The sequence below is a fragment of the Rhinolophus sinicus genome, chromosome 15, assembly GCF_057876585.1.
Source record: "Rhinolophus sinicus isolate RSI-liver-muscle chromosome 15, RSI-T2T, whole genome shotgun sequence".
NCBI lineage: Eukaryota > Metazoa > Chordata > Mammalia > Chiroptera > Rhinolophidae > Rhinolophus > Rhinolophus sinicus.
The window spans coordinates 18,927,962-18,952,247 of NC_142515.1; the positions used below are offsets into that span (position 1 = coordinate 18,927,962).

General features: G+C 40.5%; 1 protein-coding gene across 7 annotated transcripts in view; it reads left to right on the forward strand.

The window, feature by feature from the left end:
• Positions 1-24,286, forward strand: part of SORCS1 (sortilin related VPS10 domain containing receptor 1) — a 458,014-nt gene that overhangs the window by 278,734 nt on the left and 154,994 nt on the right. For all 7 annotated transcript variants that reach the window (XM_019725092.3, XM_019725090.3, XM_019725087.3 and 4 more), the window contains exon 4: positions 9,027-9,185. In XM_019725092.3, coding sequence (XP_019580651.3) covers positions 9,027-9,185 — 159 coding nt within the window. The remainder of the gene's footprint in view (positions 1-9,026; positions 9,186-24,286) is intronic.

A 24,286-nucleotide genomic window follows, 5' to 3' on the forward strand; every position in this document is an offset into this window, starting at 1 on the left:
AATAAGTTTTTATCATATCCCTCTTCTTTTAATTATAAGTGACAAATTGTACAGACCATCTTTGTGGTCATATAGTTACAAAATGGTTGCCACCAAGTTTTGCAATCCTCGTGTGTGTGTGTGTGTGTGTGTGTGTGTGTGTGTGTGTGTGTGTGTGGCTGTGAGAGAGAGAGACAGAGAGAGAGAGAAAAAGAGTCTCCTTCCCTCCTTGAGAGGTGGAGTCTATTTTTATCCTCCCCTTTAATCTAACCCAGAATCAGTAACTTGTTTGACCAATAGAATGCAGCAAAATGTATATCCTAGGACTTCTGAAGATAGGCCATAAGAAGCCTGGCAGCTTCCACTTGATTCCCTTGACATGCTTTCTCTTAGGACACTCACACTGGGACAAGCCAGCCACCACTTAGGAAATCTAACTACCATGAAATGTGAAGTTTAAGCCATATGGAGAGGGCCTGGAGGGTGGGATTCCATGTAGAGAGAAAAAGAGAGGCTAAGGCCAAATAACTGAGTGAAGAAGCCATCTTAGAGGTGGAGCCTCCAGTTCTGGCTACCACAGTTGATGTCATATGGCTTTGAAACTAACTACTCAGCTGAGTGATTCCCAAATTTCTGACCCACAAAACCACAAGCAAAATAAGTGATTGTTTTGTGGCAATGTTCTGAGGTCGTTTGTGACACAGCATTAATATATAGAACAGAGGTCATTTTCTCTTTAATATAGTGCACCAATTTGGTTGTTTCTGAGATATGCATTTTGAGATGGAGTTAGCACAAGATATAGAACTGCCTAGAAAATAAAATCATGGGAAACAATCATCTACTTAAAACATTGCACTACGATATCGCCTGCTCTGACAGAAGGAAAATAAGAAAGGAGAGAGGAAAAGCAGCAGCTAATGTAATTGCACTACAGGGAGAGGGGGTTGCATGTCAATTAAGCACATTCACCCTTTTCTGCCTCTCAAAAACAACTTGAGATGATCAATGTCTGTCATTAAATGTTTAAATAATGAGGAAAAGTTTTACAGGAAACAGATCTTGTTAGCAGGAGTCCCTTCTTCCTGGGTCATCCACTGCAGCCCCATCTTCCTGGGAGGTCTGCAGTGGAGAGGCAGAGGGGAACCTCACTTCACTCACTTGCACATCCCGTTGGAGAGAAACCCCTGGTGGTCACCATCGTTTTCTCAGGAAAGCTTTAATAGCCAAATACATTAGCAAGGTCTGTGACCGAGAGACTTCATTAATTTTCCCCTATACACCTTGCTATATAGGCCCATTTACTGTGAAGCATTAATATACGTGAAAACTAAAACATACTTGTCAAGATAATGATACATGTAGAGTAAGGGATGAACGTGGGTACATTCTGTTAACTTATTTTTAGAATGAATTCATTCCTATGGACTCTTCATTCTCCTGACTTTCAACTTGACATTTGTTCAATCTAAAATCAAATGCACAACTTAGAGATTGCACCAAAAACTGTATGTCCTTCACCTAAGTCGATGTTAAAATATACTGATAGCTTCCCTTTCTTGCTCTCTCTTCATTCCCACCTCCCCTCCTTTATCATTCCTAGTGGAATAACGGGATTTCTTATCATTAAATGAACATCATTTCTTGTAAAGTTTCCCATGAGCAAAGAAGATGAATGTTCGTTTCTCCCAGTATCTCAGCTCCTTCTGATAGCAGCTAACATTTTAAAATGATATAACCTTTTGGCATTTATAGATCTTTGAGGATTTAACAGAGAAGTTTCTTTGGGACTTGTAATGACCATGGAAGTGTGTTCTGATTGAGTTTGAACGGAGGCTATGGGATAATGCTTGGATTTTTAAGGTGGCTCAAGTATTCTCAGGGTATTTAATCCGTCTCCATAGTAACTGAAATAATAAAAAATGTCTCTCAAATTTGTACATCATTCTTATCCTCTACAACACCATTTTTAAAAAAACCAGATAACACAATGCTAAGTATTAATGAATATTCCATATTCCCTACTACCCCCTTAATATGATAACTTATTTCTCTAGCAAAATGAGTTCATATTTTAGATGCCAATTAGACATAGGATATGTTTATTAGGAAAACAGTTACAGTGTAATGATTCTTATTTGTTTTAGCATAAACTTCCTCGAGAACTTTCATAGCTTATGGAGAAATGTTTGTTTCCCCACCTACACTATCATTAGGTCAGAGATTTTTGCCCAATTATCTCATTTTTTTCTTATCCATGGTATGATAAAGCATAAAAAACAATCTTCTGGAAGAGTGATGCTAGAAGGATAAGGAAAAAGAGGCCAGGGCCGTTGTGAAAAATCTGAGTGTAAACCAGGACTGAGTATTTTGTTTCTGTAGATTTGTATTTAAAACCAAAAAGGCTTTATTTCTTTGAGAATATCTTACCAATTATCATGTTATTGAGAGTCTCTGTTATCTATCTCCTAGTTCCTTATTTCTCCCGCTTTCCCATCTAGGCAATATTTTTATTAGATATTTGAAATTCAGGGTCTCTCTCTCTCTCTCTCTCTCCCTTCCCCCACCCCTGTCTCTCCCTCTCCATTTTAGAACTCAACTATCACATTTTTACACAACATATACTGTTAAATGTGCCATACTTTGTGAAATAATAATAGTAACATTTTCACACAATTCAGCATTACTTTATTTCACACAGGTGATCTGATCTTCACACAAACTTATACAGTATATGCCATAGATAGCTTTACCACTGATTAGCTGTGGGGGCTGGAGCAAATCACCTCATTTTTCTAAGCCTCGTTTCCTCAACTATCAAATAAATATAATAATGTCTATCTGAAGTTCTTTTTTTTTTTTAAACAATTCAATGAAGTAATAGATTTTAAAGGTTTAATAGAGTGTGTGGCACACAACAAATGATTACTGAAACTTTTGTAAACAGAGGCTAAATGTAAACTTTGTTTTTCTCTATAGTATTACTACCCTCAATTAGAAAACTGAGGGTCATGAAAAGATGAAGTGAGCTATGAGCTCTTCAAAGTGGCACGACCGAGATACGGCAGAGATGATATTCAACTCTGTCTTTGAAATCAAGCCCCGTGCTATTTCCTGTGATTATAATATATATATTTATGGTTTGTCTTTCCTTCTTCTCCTTATTGTGCAAATAGCCTTCACTAAACACACACTCTTTTTCTTATCTGAGGACGTGCACACATCCACAGCAGCATTGACTGGAGTCAAGTTTAGGATTTGGTCATGGCTCTTCTTGTGGAAAACAAGTCTGTGGTTCACGATCCCCATGGTCAGCCCTGCTTATCAACCCACCCGTACACATGGCCATTATGTGTCCCCTGGGGCTCAGTGCCATCCACAGTAATGGAAGCAGAGTCTCACAGTGAATGGTGGTTTTTAATTTGAGATTCTCTAAGGTGACTCAGGAGAGGGCTGTGTTTACTAATCCCAAGAGAAATAAGAAGAAATCTTCCATAAACTTTCTTTCTTGATTTGTCTTCCGAGGAGTGTAATGCATGTGTTGTCATTTCTGATGAACCTTACTCTTCTCCCATGTACGCTATAGGTTTGGGCAAAAGGAGTATTGAATGAATTGTCATGAGTTTCACACAATACTTAATAGATAATGTTCTGTCAAGACTAGTATGAGACATGTGAAGCCCTGTATACACTTCTTGAAAACTTTTTGCTCCCTAAAGAATCAGTCTTTGGACCCTCATTAATTAAAAAAAAATAAATAAATAAACATAAAATAAACATTAAAATAAACTCACAGAATAAACTCTTTAGAATACAATGCCAGCATTTTCCTGCAATTTCACTGACTTGACATTAAGATCACAAGTAGACAGTGTGTTGCCCAAACATTTTCTTGGCTTCAGTATTGAATGACTATTTTGTTTTAATGACCACAGGGAGTGCATTAGGTGAGCTTCACTGAGTTGGGGGGTGGGGTGCGAGTGGTATTTAGGTCGAGAGATTGCACACTGCGTCCATACAGATTTTTTTCTATCAATATATACTTACGTGAACCTTTTTCTTTTTAATCACTTCCCTCTCCTTTTCTCACTATTGTTTGTACTTCAGTGATTTCCTATTCAAGGGTCATTCTGGGATCCTGTGTAACTTTCCCTAATACTGTCCCCCAAACAGTCACCAATTGATAAGCACTTACTGTTCTCACCCTCAGTTCATCTGTAGAAGATAAATGTTCAGCTCACATTGGGAATAGGCAGCTTTTCACCCACAGTGAGCAAATTACTCTCTTGCTCTGATTACATTTTGCATAATTCATTTTTAATATTAAAGCCAGAGGCCTGAAAATAGCCTCTTATACTGTTTATAGATAGATTTTTATTTGAATAAAGTGGGTAGATAACTGGAGTGCCCAATTATGGCTATTGCTGTTTTTCTTTGGCATTGTCATTATCACTCTGAAAAGTGTTTATTATGCACCTGTGATATGGGCATCTGGATTTGAGTTAAGCCATCCGCAAAGCAAGAGAGATATCCCTAGTACATTACCTCCTCTTGATTCCAGTCCACAAAGGACAAGGAGTAGATAAATGAGCAAATAATGAACAACATATAAAATAAATCTTCTTTGGTTTAGGACCAAAGAAATTGTGGGAAAATGTATGTGCCTGCAGATAGTGAAGCCACCCCTTATGAACTCCACCCATCTCAATAGGCAAATGATGGAATTCCAAGATCAACACATCTAGGATAAAATCTGGAAAAGTAAATAGTAGGAGCATTTCTCTAGAAGGAATGCCCCTAGTAGACACCCTAGAAGGATCAGAAAGTTTCCAAACAACCTTTTGTAGAATTACATCATGTAGCCGTATGTTGAATCTGGAACAAGTCAGGGAGAGTGAAGAGACATTTAATTTTTGACAACACTAAGCTGTCAGAAGGACCAATTCCAAAAAAAATGTGAGAAGTGACATATTTGAAATCTATAAATTGTATTTCACGTTCATTTTTCACCTCTAGGAAAAGCAAATAAAGTTTCTTCTCCTGAAGTGGATGATGAATGATTGCTTAGAGTTGAGTGGCGGGAGCCTGTGTCGCCATTATTGACTTTCTATGGAAAAGAGTTAATCTGCAAATGCGGTCAGTGCAGTATCTGCACACCCTGCAAGGTATAAGTAGACTGGTTCTAATCATTCATGGGCCGATCTGAACAGAGAAGAATTGCTTTCCGAAAGACAGACTTTCCCCTTGTCTCTACCCTCCTTGCTTCCAAGGAGAACAGTAAGGATTTACTTAAGAGAACTCAGACTGTGTCACAGGGGTCCATGAGCTGCATTCAGCAGAAGGCGAGGATGAAGAGGACTCACCTCTTCACTCATTCGTTTGTTCATTTACAAAGTTGTATGGACCAAGCTTTTATGCCAAGCTCTTTTTATAGGGCTCAGTTCATGAACTGTGCTAAGTTTGGATTCATGCCTTTTACAAAGTTCTAAAATTCTGTCATTCAGATCATCTAGAATGCAGAGGATTAAACACAGCAAAACACCATTTATTCAAAGTCAAATGAAGAGCCAGAAGTGGATAGAGAGCCAGTGTAGACCAGTAAAAACAATGATCACTGGACATGTTTAAGGAATGCTATCTATTAATTTTTGAGAAGTATTCACTAACTTGAAATTATCATTTTGATATTTCCCGGTTGAACACCTTCAGCAGAACATAGGACTTATTATTTATAAACAACATCATTTATGTCTAAAGATCGGATTACATGTATCATTTATAGTGTTTCATTTTTTCCAATAGGTTAAACATTTTCTATTTATATCTTGCTTAAATTCTTTACTTACTTGTTAACTTATTTACTTTTAGTAACCTATAAAATGACAGGACAAACCTCAATGCATTTGAAATTAAATTACTAAAGAATGTGAATTTGAAGACTGAAATAATAAGATTTCACTTACTCAGTTAACATTAATTTATTAAATGTACCCATTGTAGCCTAATTATGTTGAAGGTTATGATTAAGTTATACATTGTACGCAGTGATGTGCATTGTGTGTGCATGCATTTGTGCTTGTCATTCAGTTGGAAGTAAATATAGTCCAAAATATTAAATTTGGAAAAAATCAGAATAAAAAGCTCAATCTATGATATGATACATAGATGTGGATTAAAGAAGTAGAAGGAAACACAAGCATTGTTTAGTCTGTTGAATAGATAGAATCATGAGCAATTTATTTTTTTTCTTTTTGTTTTGAATTCCACTGGTTATCTTACAAGTTGTGCACGCAATAAAAAATGACTAAACAAAAATGGATCCAGATTGATCCATTTGTTTTGAGTGGATTCGAGCAGAAGTTTGAGAGAAGAATCATTGGATGGTTTGTATAATGTAGACACACTTACAAATCTTACAGGGGGAATCTCCTGACGTCTTTCATCATTTCTAAAATGGCCAAGTCCCCCCCAAAAATAAAAATAAAAATAAAATAAAATGTCAAATTCCCAAATAGAGGGTTTCAGGTAAGGACTGTATAGAGAAGGTGAGATTTTGGTCTATGTGTTTTTCATACTAGAAAAAAAAAAACACAAGGAAGCTAGACATTTCATTAAATCAATATTAAGTAGCCATGTTTGAAAATATATGCATTATTCTTCCTCCCTCCTGCCCTTATTCAATATTACCTGGATGCAGAATTATCTTAGAAAGGCTGATGACTTAGAGCATAAATTAGTATAAAAAACATTTTAAATGAATGATAAATAAAACTCAGCTTGATTTGAGGATATTCTGTAAGTCTAGTGTTTTTATTTTGCTGAAGTGGTCTGCCATGAGAAGCATGTGGTGACATCTTGATTCATGGGAAGAGAAGAAAACATATTCTGGTTAACAGGGAAATAGTATATCAGAGGGAGAAAAATCACCTTGCCTAAGACAATAGATGACCTATAAAACTGAGCCTCTTCATATTATTATGGAAATTACTTTTGGCAGTAGTGCCAAAAGGTATTATCTATTATTGTTAATTGTGGTTGGAGACACAAAGCAATACCATCATTTGAGGACTTACTTGTTACTTTGAAAACAAGAGCTTTTATGTGCCAGTGAATATGAAATCACCTGGAAATATTCTTGTGAATTTAGGAGCCTTGTTTAATGCATGCAATAGATTTTAATGGAGCCATGTGAGTTTTTACTTAGTAGCAGATTACCCGATGGCACCATGTCAGCCATTCAATGAAGGAATATGCTTTGCTTGGTGAATGGGAGACAGAGCAAACTATAACCTTGTCAGATTTTACGGTTGGGAACAGTGGCTTCAGTGGAACATGGAATGAGAGGCAGTTAGCCTCCGATTTTATGTGTGTGTTTCATCTCATCCCGAGTGCATCTGGCAGTCATAGCATTCTGCTCACTGCACTGCGTCCCTTTCCTCTTCCTCAAGAAGGGTCATTTGAAAGGACAGTAAGGAACCTTCAATCCATCCTGGATGATATAAGCACAGTTCAGGCTGAGTGTATCTGGCGTGCAATCCTCATGTGCCATTTGCAGTAACAGGACACCACTTTCAAAGATGACATTAACTGTTCTGAGGTTTTACTATGATTGCCTCCAAATGCTTGAAAAGTCTCCGTGTGTTTGCCTAGCACTCTGCTCTTCTATGACATGCCTGGATTTTTTTTTTTTTTCTTTTTTTTTTTCCTTTCTCTCCTCTTTTCCTGGAACTGCCGCATCCCCGGCTGGTAATCCTTAAACCCAGGGCTGCAGTGATTTCTCTTCATACAGCCACACATTAAGGACATCGTTCATGCTTCTGCGAACCAAGCTCAGAAAGCGCCAATTAATAAGTTGATGGGGAAGAAGTCAGTGGTTAGCCTTAAGGCCACCTGTCTGGAGGCATTAGGTACACACTTTGAATGAAAGGACACCTGCAGAGAGTCGGGAATGGCGCATTTTATCACGCATTTCTAGAGGCATAAAAGGAGAGTAAAAATCAGTTTTCAGGGCAGCCTCTCCATCTTGTTCTTGTTGTGGGTTGTTCACACCACGCTGGCCAATATTAGCCGTTCCAACGGGACAGCAATGCATATGAAGCTGTGAAGTCTTACACATGTAGAGCACACTGTCTTGTCAACAGCCCAAAGATTGAGAAGGACCTCCAGTTCTTTCTGTGGCACTTCCATTCGGTTCTGCCCAAAGTTCTGGGCATCTTTTTAGTTTCACATGTCTATTCTGAAAACTCTTTCCATCCATTCATTTGAAAAATATTTATTGAATATATAATATATGTTTGGCCTCACTCTAGCTTCTGGGAATACACCTATGGGAAAGAATAATAAATAAATATCAATTATCCCTATTCTCATGGGGTTTATGTTCTAGTAGAGGTTGTATGGACAATCAACAAAATAAACAAGTAAATTTTTTATATAGTAGGTTAGAAGGTGATAAAGTGGCCTTTATAAAATTCCCGGAGGAGGCTTTAGAAAGCCCAGCCTGTGACTCAAGACTCAGAAAATCAGTCTAAAGGTAGGATGGCATGAGCTATTTTTGATGTGAACAGAGGGCTGCAGTGAGGGAGAAACACCAGTAGACTATATCCCCTTTTTATTTTTTTCCCACCTTTCCCACAACGGACTGTGAAAAGTCTTGCTCTTTTATCCCCCTACATATGAAAAGTAGACAAGGCACAGTAGGAAGAGGAGTAGAGGTTAGGGGAACAGTGGGAAATATTTCAGTTTAAGGAGATAACCTTGTGAGGGGAAAACAACAAGGAACCCTGTAGAAGAGAAGATAATGCCTCTCTCTTGCTTCCGACTTGTCCTGCCTCTTTCATGTCTTAGTGAAAATCGTTTTGTGGCATTAGTCCAAGGTAGGAGAACAACCCTGACAGCGTCAAGGTCCCTGCTTGGCCAAGGGTTCTTTGCCTGCCTCTTTTTTTTTTTTTTTCTCCTATGTCAGAATTTTAGCTCATTTTTCAGATTTGGAAGTTTGTAAACTTAGCTTTCTGTGGTTTTCTTTCCCCAACAATTCTTTGCTGCAGATTATGTTGCTCACAGACCCGGAGATTGAGAGCAGTTTATTGATCAGCTCAGATGAAGGTGCGACCTATCAGAAGTACCGGCTGAACTTCTACCTGCAGAGCTTGCTTTTCCACCCCAAGCAAGAAGACTGGATTCTGGCATACAGCCAAGACCAAAAGGTGAGCACAGTTATTTTGTCTGAGATGATAGCTGATGGTTCCCCAGGGAAAAGGCCTCTAGTTCGTCATGTCTACATGGCTTCTCCATGATCAGTTTTGTTCTGCGCAGTAGCCTGAACCGTGGGCCAGTGGGGCGAGGGGCAGCAAGGAGGATCCCGGGTCACCTAGCTGGAGCTGTGTAAACATCTGAAGCAGCATGTGAGGAAAAGCTAGACACTAAGGAATTCGTTGTGGAGAAGTAGTTCTCAACTTAGATGTTTCAGGCTGTCAGGAACCCCTGACCCTCATGGAATCCTTGACAGTGTTTTGTGCATGTGGAAAGGTGGTCACTTTTCTGGATAAATAGCCAAGATTGCTTTTCGCAGACCATAAAGGAAAGAATGACTCCCAAAGGTTAAGAACACGACTTGAAATTTGCTAAAATAGTGGGATAAATGGTCAGAGGAACAATAATAACACACATAGGTAACATTATTTAGAACCACGTCATCTCATGACTTCTCGTGCTGGTGGGGTTGATGGAGAGTTCCAGTTTTAAAGAAAATATTGAACGAGGTTATGCTATTCTATGTCTTGGCATGTGTGTGTGGCATATGTGTATATATTTTATGGGATAGATACTATAAAATATATCATGTCCCCTATACTACAGATACACTATAAAATATATATATAGTTCCTCCTTTTAAGGAACTTACATTCCCAGGTAGAATACAAGGCTAGCAACAGGAAATGCAATTAAACTAAAAGAAACATCACATACACAGGCGAATGTGAGAGAGACTACCATAAAAGCCAAAAGGAAAATAATGAGATATTGGAACGCTCTTTGTGAAATGCATGATTCAGTGAAGACATTCTTAGAATTCTCCTTAGAGGACTCATGTATTAGACATTATACATATTTAAAGAAATACTGGACTTCCCTGAGTGAATAGGATATTCTAGGGTTTATTTGTCTGGGCAGGTAGAGATGTGCGAGGTTCTTCCTGAAGAGAGTGGAATGGCGTAAGCAACTTTCCAAGGTCTCTATTGACACAAACATTTTGTAGGAGCAAAATTCTTAGGTTTGGTGTTTTATTCGCACCGCCCTAACTGCCAAATAAAATACACGTTAAGCCTAAAAATATCAGAGATTTACATTTAGTGGTTCTTTTTCCCCCTCTTGAGCACTCTGGCTACCCTTTCAGCAGAATGTACATTTAATTTCTGAAGTCAAGTCACATTGTATCTGGTCCAGGATGGTGCAGTTGCTAGAGGCGAGGCTTAGAAGCTCAGGACACAGAGTATTAGTCATTTAACCCACTGGGTTATTGTATTTTATTTGACAGTTGCTTAATTTTCTCCATGATGCTAGAGGCACAGTGAGGGCCAGATTTACCTGGCTAAGTGAATACCATACATCTTCGCAGTTGTGCTAAAGGAGATGCCCTACCATGTAACCCTTCCTGTTCCAGCACTTTAAATAGTATTTCCCATGATCACTGTGGCAGAGGGGTAACCCTGGAAGAGTTGGGACCTCTGGGCTATAGCCCCAGCTCAACCACTTATGGAGAGCAGTACTTAGTGTTGCCTTCCTTTGCTGTAAAATGTATTTGGATGCATAATTATAATTGCAGGTGCACTTCCAAAAAATTGGGGGAAAAACAAATATTAAACTCCACATCCATTTTAGGTGCTCTGCTTGGTTTACCGTTGGTATAAAATCACTGTGGTAAAGAGTGTGCAATTCATCTTGGGAGAGAATATTAAATACACCCGAGTTTACCAATAATCTAAGAGAGGCCAAAAAAAGCAGTACCTTCATTCATACATACTAGTTACCCAATCAATAGAGCTGGGTCGATTATGTGAAATTGGCAGCCCAAAGTTCAGGAGATAAAGATCTTATGAAATGATTTCTCTGGACCTTAATTAGTGTGTCATAGTTCTGTTGGGGCAGGCACATTTACACAAGAGAAGTATCATGAACAATAATACAAAGTTAGAAAAAAATCATGGTTATAGGATTGTGAATTTGTGTGGCTGAAACTGAAATTTGGTAGCTCTAGTTATATATTTTTGGAACAAAATCTTGATTATTTACTGTTTTGACTGTTTTGTTGTTGGGCAAAATAATTTTTGTTTTTCTAATTATGCACCTTTTGAAAATTTTGGTCAGTGGAATAATGTATTCAGAGCTATAGCTTACAAAAGTTAATCTGGTAAAAATATAAGGATGAGATGTTGTAATAGGTCAAAAGCAAAAAGACCAGTTCAGATGATATCATAGTCATCCGGTCTGGACCAAAAAGTGTCTTTTGTGATGATACACCAAATGAATTCCATCATTTTGGAGCTGGAAGAAGCCTTAACAGTCTTTGCTCTGTATGTAGTTCAGGAACCAAAACTCTGCGAAGTTAGTGAACTTTCTCAAAGGGAAAACCCACTAATTGGTACCACATATCAAAGTTCTGTGAATGGAATAAAACCTTACATGAAATTTGGTAGGGTTCTCATACTTAAGGGTGATACCTTGACCTTAGCAGATGGGCGGAAACCCGCCTTTCTGCTAACCTCTCTGTGTCTCCAGGAGAGAATGAAGGAGAAATCATCCTGGAAAAACAAATGTAGATAACCTGTTAGTACAGGTAGGGGTTGGAGAAGAACTCCGTATCTCAGGGCTTGAATCACAGAATGAGGAGTGGCGCATTACCTGGGAGAGGAGTGAGCTGCAGCCATCAGATGAGCCGTTAGCTAATGGGGTTGGCTGGACGTCAAGTGGAGAGCACCTTGTCACCACTCAGGTGGGTCAGTGATATGGAAATAATAGCTGGCAACCCCCACGAATCACGGAGCCTTTAACACTAATGAGATGCAGCTATGAGCACCAAGGAGGGCCCCATGCTGGTGTTGGCAGACACATGACTACATGTGCCCAGGAAAAAGGAACATCTTTCATATACCATTTTCCCCCGAAAATAAGACCTAGCCGAACCATCAGCTCTAATGCATCTTTTGGAGCAAAAATTAATATAAAACCTGGTATATTATATTATATCCGGTATATTATATTATATTATATTATATCATATCATATCATATCATATCATATCATATCATATCATATCATATCATATCATATCATACCTGGACTTATATTAAAATAAGACCAAGTCTTATATTAATTTTTGCTCCAAAAGATGTATTAGAGCTGGTGGTCCGGCTAGGTCTTATTTTCTGGGAAACACAATAAGTATTGCTCATCGATTTATCTGTGACAGCTGCATTGCTGCTGCTGCAGAAACTCCCAGCTATGAATTTAGTTAGCCTCCGTGCTAGTGTTGGCTCTGCTGGATGCTGTTTTACACCAAACTGATGGTGAACAGAATTTTCAGGAAAAAGTTCTGTCTCTTAGAAAGTATCTTGTTAAGATACTTTCAGAACTTACCTGTGAACAGAATTCTCTTCTTTCTCTCTTTCCTTGTGTGCTGTTCTCGTTGCCTTTTCAGACATACTCTCCCTCTTTTGAATACGCAGCTACCTTCATTTTCCCCTTATTTCCCTGTAAATGCTTTTCTCTCCTTCAGTGAGTGAGACCTAAAGGCCCTGAGGACAGAGGCTGCATCTCTGGCTTGTAGATCGAGCCCATACAGACTGTACTGCGGAATTGTAGTCTGGCTGCATTTCATCTTGAATGCCTGAACAGCCACTGGAGGCTTTGTGATGTGAGCATTTTTAGAGACTCAAAGAGTTTTGTTGAGCAGATTGTCCTTTCTGGCCCGAGATAGAGTTTTACTAGCCATCACTTCCGTAGGAAAGCAGATTTTAAAAAGAAAGAAAAAAGAAAGAAAAAGAAAACCTTTTAATCAGGGAGAACTGGGTATGGTCAAATGCCCTCAGAATTCATAAAATCAGGATATGTTGATGTTTTAGTCTTTTTTCTTAGAGAGAAAAATCTATCTATGGTATTTGGTGTCTAGGTGGTTGCCAGAAGGTGACCCTTTCTTGAATTGGCACTCAGCTCTCCAGGCACCACTAGAATGACTGAAGGGAAAGATTCGGAGCTATTTTTCCCTTTGAAGTTCTAAAAGAAGTTGCCTGGCTGCTTAGGAAGCTTCGTTGGGGGACTTATATGTTATAGAAATAAGAACTAGATACCCTTGGCCCCTGAAGAGTCTATTTGAGGATGTGCCATTGGAAAAACCCTGGAATTTCCAGGAAAATAAATATAACAGATTTCATGGAAATTTTATACTAAATGGGAAGACGGACAATGGTCATATAAAGCCAAACACCTTATACTTCTTACAAACAAACAAACAAACAAAAAACAACAGTGAATCACTGTGGACACTATGAAGAATTCCATGATGTTTATTATAGGAGAACCAAAATTTTGCTTTTCTTTATTTCTTTCTGTATTTTTCTTTTCTTTCTGTCTGTAATTAGGCAATAAGCAAACCAAACATTCTGCTTTCTTTTGGTTTCTTTACATTAAGAAACCAAGCAAGTAGGACAACGGAGATTCAGTTCTTCATCCTATTGCTTGTTTTCCCCCCACTTTCTTGCCTCGATACAGAAAACCACCCAAGGAAGTCTCAGCAGCAGGCTGAGTCTGCCAGCTTACATCTTTGTTTTAATTTGGAGATAAACGAGTGTACACACTGTACTATAAAACACTGCCTCCAACGGCATCTCTCAGTCTGTCTTAAACACCTCACTAAACATGATGTGTTGGGAAACATTTGAAATGAGAGAAAACAAAACGCAGATGTGACTGAAAGAAAAAAAAAAGAAACCCAAACAGGAGAAAAGTACAAGAATATACATATACCGCAGCATTTCAGGTCATCCTCAGGCGCTGAGCTCGTGGTCTCTCTGTGGTTGTACTGGAGGAGTGATTTGTAAGGGGGGGAGTCTGCGATGACCTACTGAACACTTCCGGGACTCAGGTTCCTGAGTAGCTCAGGAGGGGAGGCGCCCTTGCTCTCCTACCCAGGCCAGCAATGTCTCTTCCTTGGCTTGCTCTGTAAAAGGGCCTGCTGGCCCTCCCCATCAGCAAGGGGCACTACTTTTCTGTGGTCCTGGGCCTGTGCTTTTCCTACCCCCCAGTGGAAGTGTAAGCCCACCTGGGCCACCACCTCAGTTTCTACACAGACAAGTATGAAATCTAACTGAAGGACGTGGCTGGATCTGAGCTGTGGGAAACGAGAGCAGGTATTCATTTAGAAGGGGACATACTGGTAAACTCCTGACTGTTGTTCTTGCCACAGAGGATGGCACTTCCAATGTCACCTGACCTTCAGATTTTTTTTCTGAGAAGTGTAATCCTGCTTTGCTTGAAATGTGGTATTTTATTTTTAATTACTTACAAAATTTAAACCAGAAGTGGTGCAGGGCAAATCAACTTTATCTGCTGCCTTGTGTTAGTCCCCAAATCACTTTTACTTCTATCTTTCCCATCATCTTTGTTTGGTTCCTGTTCATGGTTCTATCTCCTTTATTTCAAGAGATGTTAAGATGATTTGTGGTTTTGAAAACATCTGTCTAAATGAGTGGTCAATTCAGTGAAGGGAGTATAAAACATTTGAGACAGTTTGGTGGGCCACCCTTCATTTTGTGGCAGTTATGGAATATTCCCTAGTTTATATTCGCAGTTATTCTAGAGCTCTCGGAGTCAACAATCCAGGTAATACCACTTGGGGACCTGTATAATGCCTGATCTCCTCTGTATTTCAGAGAATCAGTTTATGAAAAAAATAAGAAATCCTAAGTCTTGCATGTTGGCCTCACCTTCAGTATTTTGTTATATATGGGTAAGATACATGCAAAACCAACACATGGTTTTAAAGGGGGAAACATTTTGACAAGGAGGCTTTTTTTCACAAATAATTGCACCCCTAAATATTACTAGCCATAATTCTCTGTATAAATGAAGGCTGAATGAGTTACAACCATGTATTGATAGAAAAGGAAAATAATATGGCCAATGTTTTGATAGCATGTAATAGAATTTTAGTAACTTGCATAAAAGTACATTGAAAAAAAAACAAAACTATTTTTAGGTCTCTCCTTCTCTCTACCAGTCCTAAATTTTATTTAAACAGTTTCATATACATTTAATATATATACACGCATATATATGTATATATATACATACGTGTATACATATATATGTATACACACACACACACACACACATATATATATCTTTCATTCCTTTTCCTGACTGGGCCCCAAGAGAGGGACATTGCTTATCCTAGCTGCTTGGAATGTCGGGCGATTCCTGGGAAATAATGACACTTGATAAGGGAATACATGTCATTATTTTCCAAAATTCAGTCACATGGGTTTCTCACCACTGACAGACAGTACAACAAGCTAGGGAAGAGCATCAGCTCACTACTCTGTCATGCCCTATCAATGGCTGCATGACCTGCAGCAGGTCACTTAACTTGATAGTTTCTCCAACTGTAAAGTGGAAGTAACAATAATAGTACCTGTTCCACAGCACTGTTTGAGGATGCTGAGATAGCATATGTAAAACACTTAACACTGAGCAGAGCCTGGCATATAGCAAGCATTGCATAGGTCCTAGCCAATGTATGTACGATTCAGAGACCTAAGAGACAGGCAACCTGGTAGAGAGTAGCTGGATTTAGACACAAGGCTGCCTGAGCAGTAGTCCAGTATCTTTTCAGTACCTGAAGTTATAGGCACTTTAGTCAATGTTGGATGCCTTTTTAGCCAATCACTAAAAGGTACAATGGAACCAGAATGAATGGAGCAGGGAAGAACTAATAAATAGTATTCAGAAAATATTATTGATTATAATAACTGTAAACCATTAAATGTTTCAGTATTTGTCTTTACAGGACCTGTGTTTTTCAATAAGCCTAGCAGCCCCTTAGTGTCAAAGGGCGAATTGAAATAAAAGATACATGTCTCTTTGAAATTCAGTTCTCTGGAGATATTCAGATGATTTCTGCACAAGCACAAACACTTAGGAAACTGATATCTACCTAATACCATCATGTTTCCCCAAGGCACTGCATTAAGTAAAAAGGCGCTCAATTATTTATAAGAAATATGTTGAACATTACATACCATGCTGGTTTGGCAGGATTTCCATGTGCTTGAAATTTCCCAATATCAGAGCTGATTTCTAATCTCATGAATATGTAAATAATTTAAGTATCTAAGTACAAAACTGGCAATTAGAGTAGAAACCAGGGAACTTGCTTAAATGTCAACCCCAATGCTTGTTTATAAAACAAACTCTCAAGCGAAAATACCATCATATGCAAATAAGGACAACCTGAGTTCACCTTAGATACCTTGTGTAACCAGTTTGTGTCACTATTTTTTCAATTGCTCTCTTGGACAGTTATTTCTATTCCTAACGATTTGAGTGAAATGGACTGCAAGAATGAGGAAAAATAGAGATTTTAAAAAGAGTGATTGGGATTAAGGTTTGGACAGGAACAACGAGGCTGTTTGATACATTTTGGCTTTTGCAGCTTTTTGTCCAGTTCTTTTTCTCTAGTCGACCCACCAGCATTTGTCTGATGGATTAATGTGACTCCTTAATCCAGGCACCAGTCCAGCGAAGTTGAAGGACATTTGACGTCATAAGACAGCATGGACCTCGTAAATGAGCTGAAGGGCTACCCAGAAAAGACCTTTCTCTAAGGATGGACCTTTAGAAATCTAGTAATGCTCAGATGTTCCTACGTTCTTCCTCATCAAGAGTGGTTGCCACCAACGATGTTGAGAAGGGAGGGAGTGGTTTGGGGGATGAGGAATTCTTCACCTCATGAACAGACACATTTTGTGAGTTTATGACTGTATGGTTTTCACATTAAAAAAAAATAAAATTAAAATGTTATCTTGCCAGCCTCCCATCTTCAGTGTAATAAGATCCTGTAAGTACAGATTACAAATGGCACATTCAGTGTCCAAGAGAGCCAGAGCACCCAGGCCAGGATCTCATAGCTGGCGAGAGGAAAAGAAACCAGAAGTCAGGTACTCTCCTAAAATTCCCCGATTCCTTAACTGAGCTATACCATTAGTATAAAATTTCACTGGATGAAAAGGCACACGCACAGATCTCCCAGGCTCTCATTCTAACTTGCTCAACTCCAGTGCCTCCTGGCTGACATGACTACAGGTATGATGAGAAAACATCCCAGAACATGAAGAGCTGTGAACCAGAGGGGCCTCAGCTGCTCCAGAAAAGGCCATGCTAAGCAGCAATCAACCTCAGAGGCTGGGGACATACGAGCATTGTCTAAGATTCTTCTGTGCTTCCCAAACGTCTGGAAGAAAAATGCAATCACATCTGCTTCTCCCTGCCATCCCTCCCCTCCTTAGGGTCTGAAGGCAAGAATTGGTGGTAGAAAGGGGGGAGAGAGAGAACTAGCATCAACCGTTTGCTCTGTAGCAAGCACTGTACTGGGTTATTCCCATGGACCTCTCACCTTGATTCTTATAGCAAACAGAAAATGTATTGTTATGCCTTTTTAGAATTTGGGGAGTTGGAGGCTTCAAGGGGTTAAGAAAATTCCTCATGGTAGCATATCAAGTGATGGCAGAGCTAGGGGTCTAATTCTAATTTGACTATCTTCACTCTCAGTCCTCACTGCACCATACACTGGCCTCCCTAGAAAAACCACTGAGATTTTTTTTTTTCCCTTTTCTTACCCCCTCTTTTTCCCTATTTTTATTTAGCCATCTTCTTCCTGCCCAACCTGCCATGAGACCTACTCCCTCTGACAGATGCCGTGGTACCCATTTGAAGAGCTGAATTTCACAGTGGAAGGGGGATTGTTGTTTCAGGATCACATGGCAGAGGGAGGGAGAGGGAAGAAACAGAGTAAGACAGAAATCATCGCTGGCTGGCTCCCAGGTACCCAGCAGCCCCTTGTGATTCAGCAGACCAGCTAGTGACACATGGAGAGACACAAGTACTGTGACCCCTGCACATCTGCTCCTCCAATCTTGCCCCAGCTCTAGGTCCAGGAGTCTGCATGTAAATTCTCTCCCTGCCCGGGCAATGACAGGGACTTTCAGAAGTGGCCCTCTCTTATGCTCTACATCTGGTCATATTTTTTAAAAATTTGTTTAGTTCTGTTTGTTTACTTTTAAAATATTGTTCCCTTTCCTTCTTCTCACACCCAGGGGCCCTGACTAATCCAGGCTCATCTCTTCTCTGCCATGTAGTACTCACCTTCTAACTGATAGCTCTCCTCCTTTTTCATCTTCACACTGCTAATGGTTTCATCTTACTGAGACACAGTTCCAATTATGTTCCAAGTGACAATTTTCTTTTTCTGCTTACTTTTGTCTCTCAAAACTGCTGAGCTGCTCCTATGCATTTAAACTATGGTATGATTGCAGGGGATGTGTGATATAGATCCCTATCTTAACTTCGAATTATTTTATTTATCTTGTATTTATTTCTCCATCTATATTATAGAACCTTTTAGGCTAAGATTCCATCTCATAATTTTCCTATTATACTTCCAGACCTGGATGCACAGGAAGTGTCCGCAAGTTGAATGGCCCACGGTCACGTTAACTCTTTTCTTTCCCAGCCAGCCCAGTTCCATATGTCTGATGCCCCAAGCTGTCTCAAAGTACCCAACCATGGGGCATGTGACAGACTCTAATGACAGCTGGGGAATGTCAGGTGACAGATTTGATAAGTTCAGCCTAGGGAGAGATTGATGGAGCCAGTGACATGGCGTCATCTTGCTCACGCTTCATCTGCAAGACCCCAACACTCAGCCTTTGTGCTCCTGTCTTCTGACCTCATTAGCATTTGGATCCAGTCTACATTAGCTCCCATAAGTTATGGTAGCATTGCATTTATCCAGCCTACTTTCAGGTTCCATATGCAGCCTCTAGTTCCCACTTCCCTCTTCTTTCGGCATCCCCGCCAAGCTGGGTCTTTTGCAGTGGACAAAAGAAAAACAGCAAAACCACTCTGAGCTTAGGTACACTGTTAATTTGCTCAGAATGACCTGTTTGCCCTGGAACACTCTTCTCCACATCTTCGTATTGAGAAATTTTAACTGTACTCCTAGGCCCACTTTGAAATCTTTGGCAGATTCCCAACTTGTCCTCTCATGCTCTGGTCACTGTAGCCCTCTGAACAAAATGGTACACGTTACTCGACATTGTCTGTGATATAACCTGACAAGCTGGCTTCTTCAAGTAACTTACATCTGTTCGGGGTTTGGGAACTGGTCTTGAATGGTCACCATGGTGCTTTCACCACGGTTCTTCAATGGTCATCTCTGTACCCAACAGCCAAGAAAAGACTTGTGTCAGCTCTTAGTGAAGTTTTATGAAATTATTTTAGGTACCACAGAATGGGGTTTCCCCTGGGAGTGAGCTCTCGCCTTCTCCTTGCTGTGGAACCCAGGCATACTTCTGATTGATTCTCGTTCTTTCTGTGGAGGTTGGTGGAGGAAAGAGCTGGATGTTTGTAATGCCTCAGGCCTGGCATTATGAATTCATTTGAAATCTTCAAGACACCATCTCTTTTTTGCTAAGAAGAATTCAGTTACAGCAGTGAGAAGTGGAGAATCATGAGGTAGATGAGAGCTTCCCCAGGGCAGCATTAGGCTGAGGCAAATAAAATAGAACTGGCAGGGTTTTCTGTCAGCCTTTTCAAGAAGTGCAGTGTGTAGGCCTCCCGCCTCTAAAATGTTAAGAGCAGAGAAGCAAAGAGGCGTGAGCAGGCAACCTTAAAAAGAGCCAACAGCAGGAAGTGGTTTGCCAACGTGGAAGCCTCTCCAGGATCCTGTGTGGAGGAGGCCCAGGGACCTGCCTCCTGACAGGGAAAGTCGTCATGGGGAACTTTGTGGTGAACTGCTCCCAACCCCATCAACCGAAGACTTAAAGTATGTTAGCATTCTTATCTTCTATGGAATTGTGTCCTTGGACCAATTTCCTAGCTGCAAAAGAAAATGCCTAAAGTGTACCTGTCTAACAATCTGAAAAGGGGCTGCATTCATCCAACTTAGGAATATCGAGAAGACCTTCCAGGGGTGGTGACAACGGCAAGCTTTCGCATCAACATAAGGAAGTTGGATTTCTCTTCAAAGAAAGGTGGTACTCTTTTAGGGATTCAACCAAAATGTGAATGTCAAGAAGATGGAAGATGAAAATTGGAAATTGCTGCTCTCATACCCTGCCCCCTTCTCTCACCCCATCTTAATCTGCCGTAGGTTAGGAATCCTGAACAAAGCCCACGAAGCTCGCTCTTTCCGGAGCCCAAGCTATTTGTCCCCTGCGGCATCCCTCTCTTTCCTCCGTTGGAGCCTGTGTCCCTCATCCAACTTGCAGCCCTACAGGCCTCCTGAGGACGGCCCCAGAGATGACTGAATGATTGGTTAAAAGCTCGTAACAGAACTAACCTTTGCAATGAAGTATATTTTTATCTGCACTATTCTTACAGCAGACAAAGGCAGATGGAAAAAATAAAAAGCAATGTGAGAGATGTGAGTGGAAGGAAGGATGGAAGGAAGGAAGGAAGAAAAGGAAGGAAGGAAGGAAGGAAGGAAGGAAGGAAGGAAGGAAGGAAGAAAGAAAGAAAGAAAGAAAGAAAGAAAGAAAGAAAGAAAGAAAGAAAGAAAGAAAGAAAGAAAGAAAGAAAGAAAGAAAGAAAGAAAAGAAAGAAAAAGAGGAAACAATTCAGGAGAGAGCCTGGCAGGGGGACAGTGGTGACAGCCCCAGACCAACATTGTGACAGAGTGGAGGGTTAGGTTCGGCCCTGAGGCTGCTGATAGATCTTGAGTGTAGCTGAGCATCGGGCTTGTGATCATTGAATTACTGAGTTATACTTACACAGGCAGGGAAGTGGTCTCAGATAGTTTAGAACGATTTTGGACAGGAAGGATTTTTTGTCTTAAATCCTTCCCCACTCCCTTTTTAAAATTTCTTCTCCTCAGTCTTTCCCCCCAATCTCTTGTACCAGGGTTAGCAAAACAAACAAAATCTTCCACAAATCACACTGTGCAGTTCACGACAGAGGGTTACTAGATGAACATTGATCTCCTACAACTGGTTCAGATATTTTCTCATCCTCTCTGATCTTTCTCAAGGCTCAGCATTGCTATCTCTGATGTGACAGAGAGGGATGATACGTAGCTCCCAGTTCGTGTTCTGACAGTCCAAAGAAACCGTGGAGCTGGAGACACACAGGGAGGGAAATAAATCTTATTTAGGTGCTGCCAACTTTGTGGATTTCATTAAAGGACGTTGACGCATTCTAAACGCAAAGCTTTCCATTGGCAGCCGAGACAGTCAGTGCATAAAAGGCTTTGAGGCCGTTCCCTTCTTTGTGGAGGAGAACTTTGCTGTTAGACTCTGCAGGTTTAATTAACACATTAACTTGAATGGCTGTGAGTCATGTCCTCCTTTTCTTGGTAGAACACCAGGCCGGACAATTAACTTCTTAGGGGGGAAACATTTGAAGTAGTAGGTGGAGTGTACATAGCAGCTTTGTCCAGTGGTGAATGAATATGCAAGAACTACTTGCTGCAAATCCTTGGGAGTTTCAAATGTACTGACATTTACAGTTCTTGTTTGTTTGTTAGTTTTAGATATAGGCCTCTAGCTTTGGATCCATGGAAGCAAAACATAGTCCTCTGATAAATTACCTTTGTCCATCCATTGGGAAACCTGGGTACTTTACTAAGTAGATTCATCACTAGGGGATTTCAATGTTGCAAAATTGATACTTTTCCCCCCTTTAATCATCTACTATGGGTTACACACTGTATAAATAGAGAGGGATGTGATTCCTGACATATAAAACTTTGTAATCTCCCATCAAAAACATACAGAGTGGTGTCAGATATTTTAGGATGATTTTAGATAAGAAGGAATTTCTTTCTTGCTTTTATAGAAGGCTCTCTTGAAAGAGTACTAAAGAAGTTAAATATAAATATGTGTCCTGTAGTTTGATAGCATCTGTAGTTGTACCACAGTTCTTTGCAAATGAGGCCACTGGGAATTTTAGTGTGTCGGAGAGAGTTGGTAGAAAGGTGGCCTTGATGTGGACCTAAACATTAGACTGTCGTTGAGGTGCGGGTGTCTTGAAGCCACCTCTGCCAGAGTGGATAGCACTGATGGAGGCATATGGCAGGGAAGATAAGCCCCGGTGTGAATGGGAAGGTGCGAAGGCAACTCCACCAAGAGCCAAGGATACCTTTTAAGAGAAGAAGCTGAAAAAGATGTAGCTCAACATAAGAGAGACTGGGTTTATTGGGTCATTTGATATACCCACTGCTTGAGGGGCTCTGGATGCTCACAAATAACAAAGCAGCCCTTTGAAGAGAATAAAAACCAATATCATGGGACATACCTGACTGGTCCGCAGGTTTGAATCCAAGCCTAGAGGAATTAATTTAAAAATACATAGAAGGAAAACACACACACACACACACACACACACACACACACACGCACACGCACACAGATGCTGTCACCCACCAATTCCTCACTGAGATGCATTCTGCATGGGAGCAGGGATAAGCAATACCTCGCTGTAGCCATATGAGCTCTCAGAGTTTATATATGATTTTCAGTGTATGTGTGAGTCCAGCCTGCACACAGAATTAGTATTATTTCAAACTGCTGTTACATTGGCATACATATTTGTATATTAACGTACATTTATATAGGCAGAGGCACACACCATGGTGTGAACTGTTCCCTTTACACTCGTGGAAAGCAGTGTGGCTCTGCGTTTTAAAAAAGACGGAGTAAGGGGAGAGGGAGCAGCAGACTCCCGGGTGCAGGTAGGGTTCGCAGTGTTGCTATGCCAGTCTGGCACTGAAGTGCAGATGGTTCCGGACATGCTGGGGACAAGAGGCAGGATGGGCATACTCCGGCTGCTTGGCTTCTGAATGAACAGGGAGTGAGTGAGTTGTCCCATCCTCTGTTACCTTTATGAGGGGAGCTGTGTCCACTTCTCTCCTTAGCACTCTTAAAGTGAATCAAGCTTGAAATGTACCCAGGAAAATGTTCTTCCCCAGACACGATGGGGTAGAAAAAAATAATAGTGCTTGCAAGAAAAACACACCCCACAGATTCTCCTTGGCCAGATGCCCAAATAGTGTGTGGTTGGAGCCAACAGAACTGCTTCCTTTAGAAGCCAGATAGTTCAGCTTTTTTTGGCTTCAGGATGTGTTTTGATCCAATGGACATGTTGGCATAGGAAGCTTTTTCAAGGGTCATTACTTGAGCTGCCATGTTCCTTGGACATGGCTGGTGCCTGCACAACCTTGGTGAGTCACTTGTTGAGTCACTTGCCCCTTTATTGAGTGCTGGGGCTGGAAAGAGAGGACAAGGCCCAACAATTATGGTAGTCAGTACACAGTGACTCACCATTCACTCACTGTGGGATTTGGGGTGTGAGTGGGTTGTAGACCAGGCACATAGCAGAAAGTTGTTCTAAATAGTCTTTTTTTTTTTCCAAGTTGGTAGCCAAATGACTAGTGGGAACCAGGATGCCTGTAGCAACAGGAATCTCTGGGCTGCCATCAGGGGACACTTCTGGAGGCATAAGAGGGTTCCATGGTGCAGTCAGATATTATTGAAGAGGAGCCGGGGTGACAAGTAAGCAAGGAAGAATGGATATAAGAGAAGAAAGACATTAAGAGGGGGTGTAGTAGTGAGGGTCAGACCCTGTCTCATGAGCAGTGTCTCTGTGAAGTTGCCCTTGGAGGGTACAGGAGCAGTGTAGCAAACGGACTTCAGCTCTTACCAGCTGTATCACCATCTGTAAAATAGTCATGATGACTTCATGCGAGTATATCACAGGGATGGTGTGTGGATTAAATGAAATAGTACCTGAGAATCACTGGGATGTCTAAGTCAGAACTTAGTCAATGTGGGCTGCTGCTACAGCCTGAAGTTCCTCTGGTTACTGTTAAAAAGACTAACTGGCTCCTGTTACCTGCAAGATGAATTCCAGTCTCCCTAACTTGCCATTCAAAGATTTTTCTTTTTATAAAATTTTTTATTGGGGAACAGTGTGTTTCCCCAGGGCCCATCAGCTCCAAATCGATATCCTTCAGTCTAGTTATGGAGGGCGCAGCTCA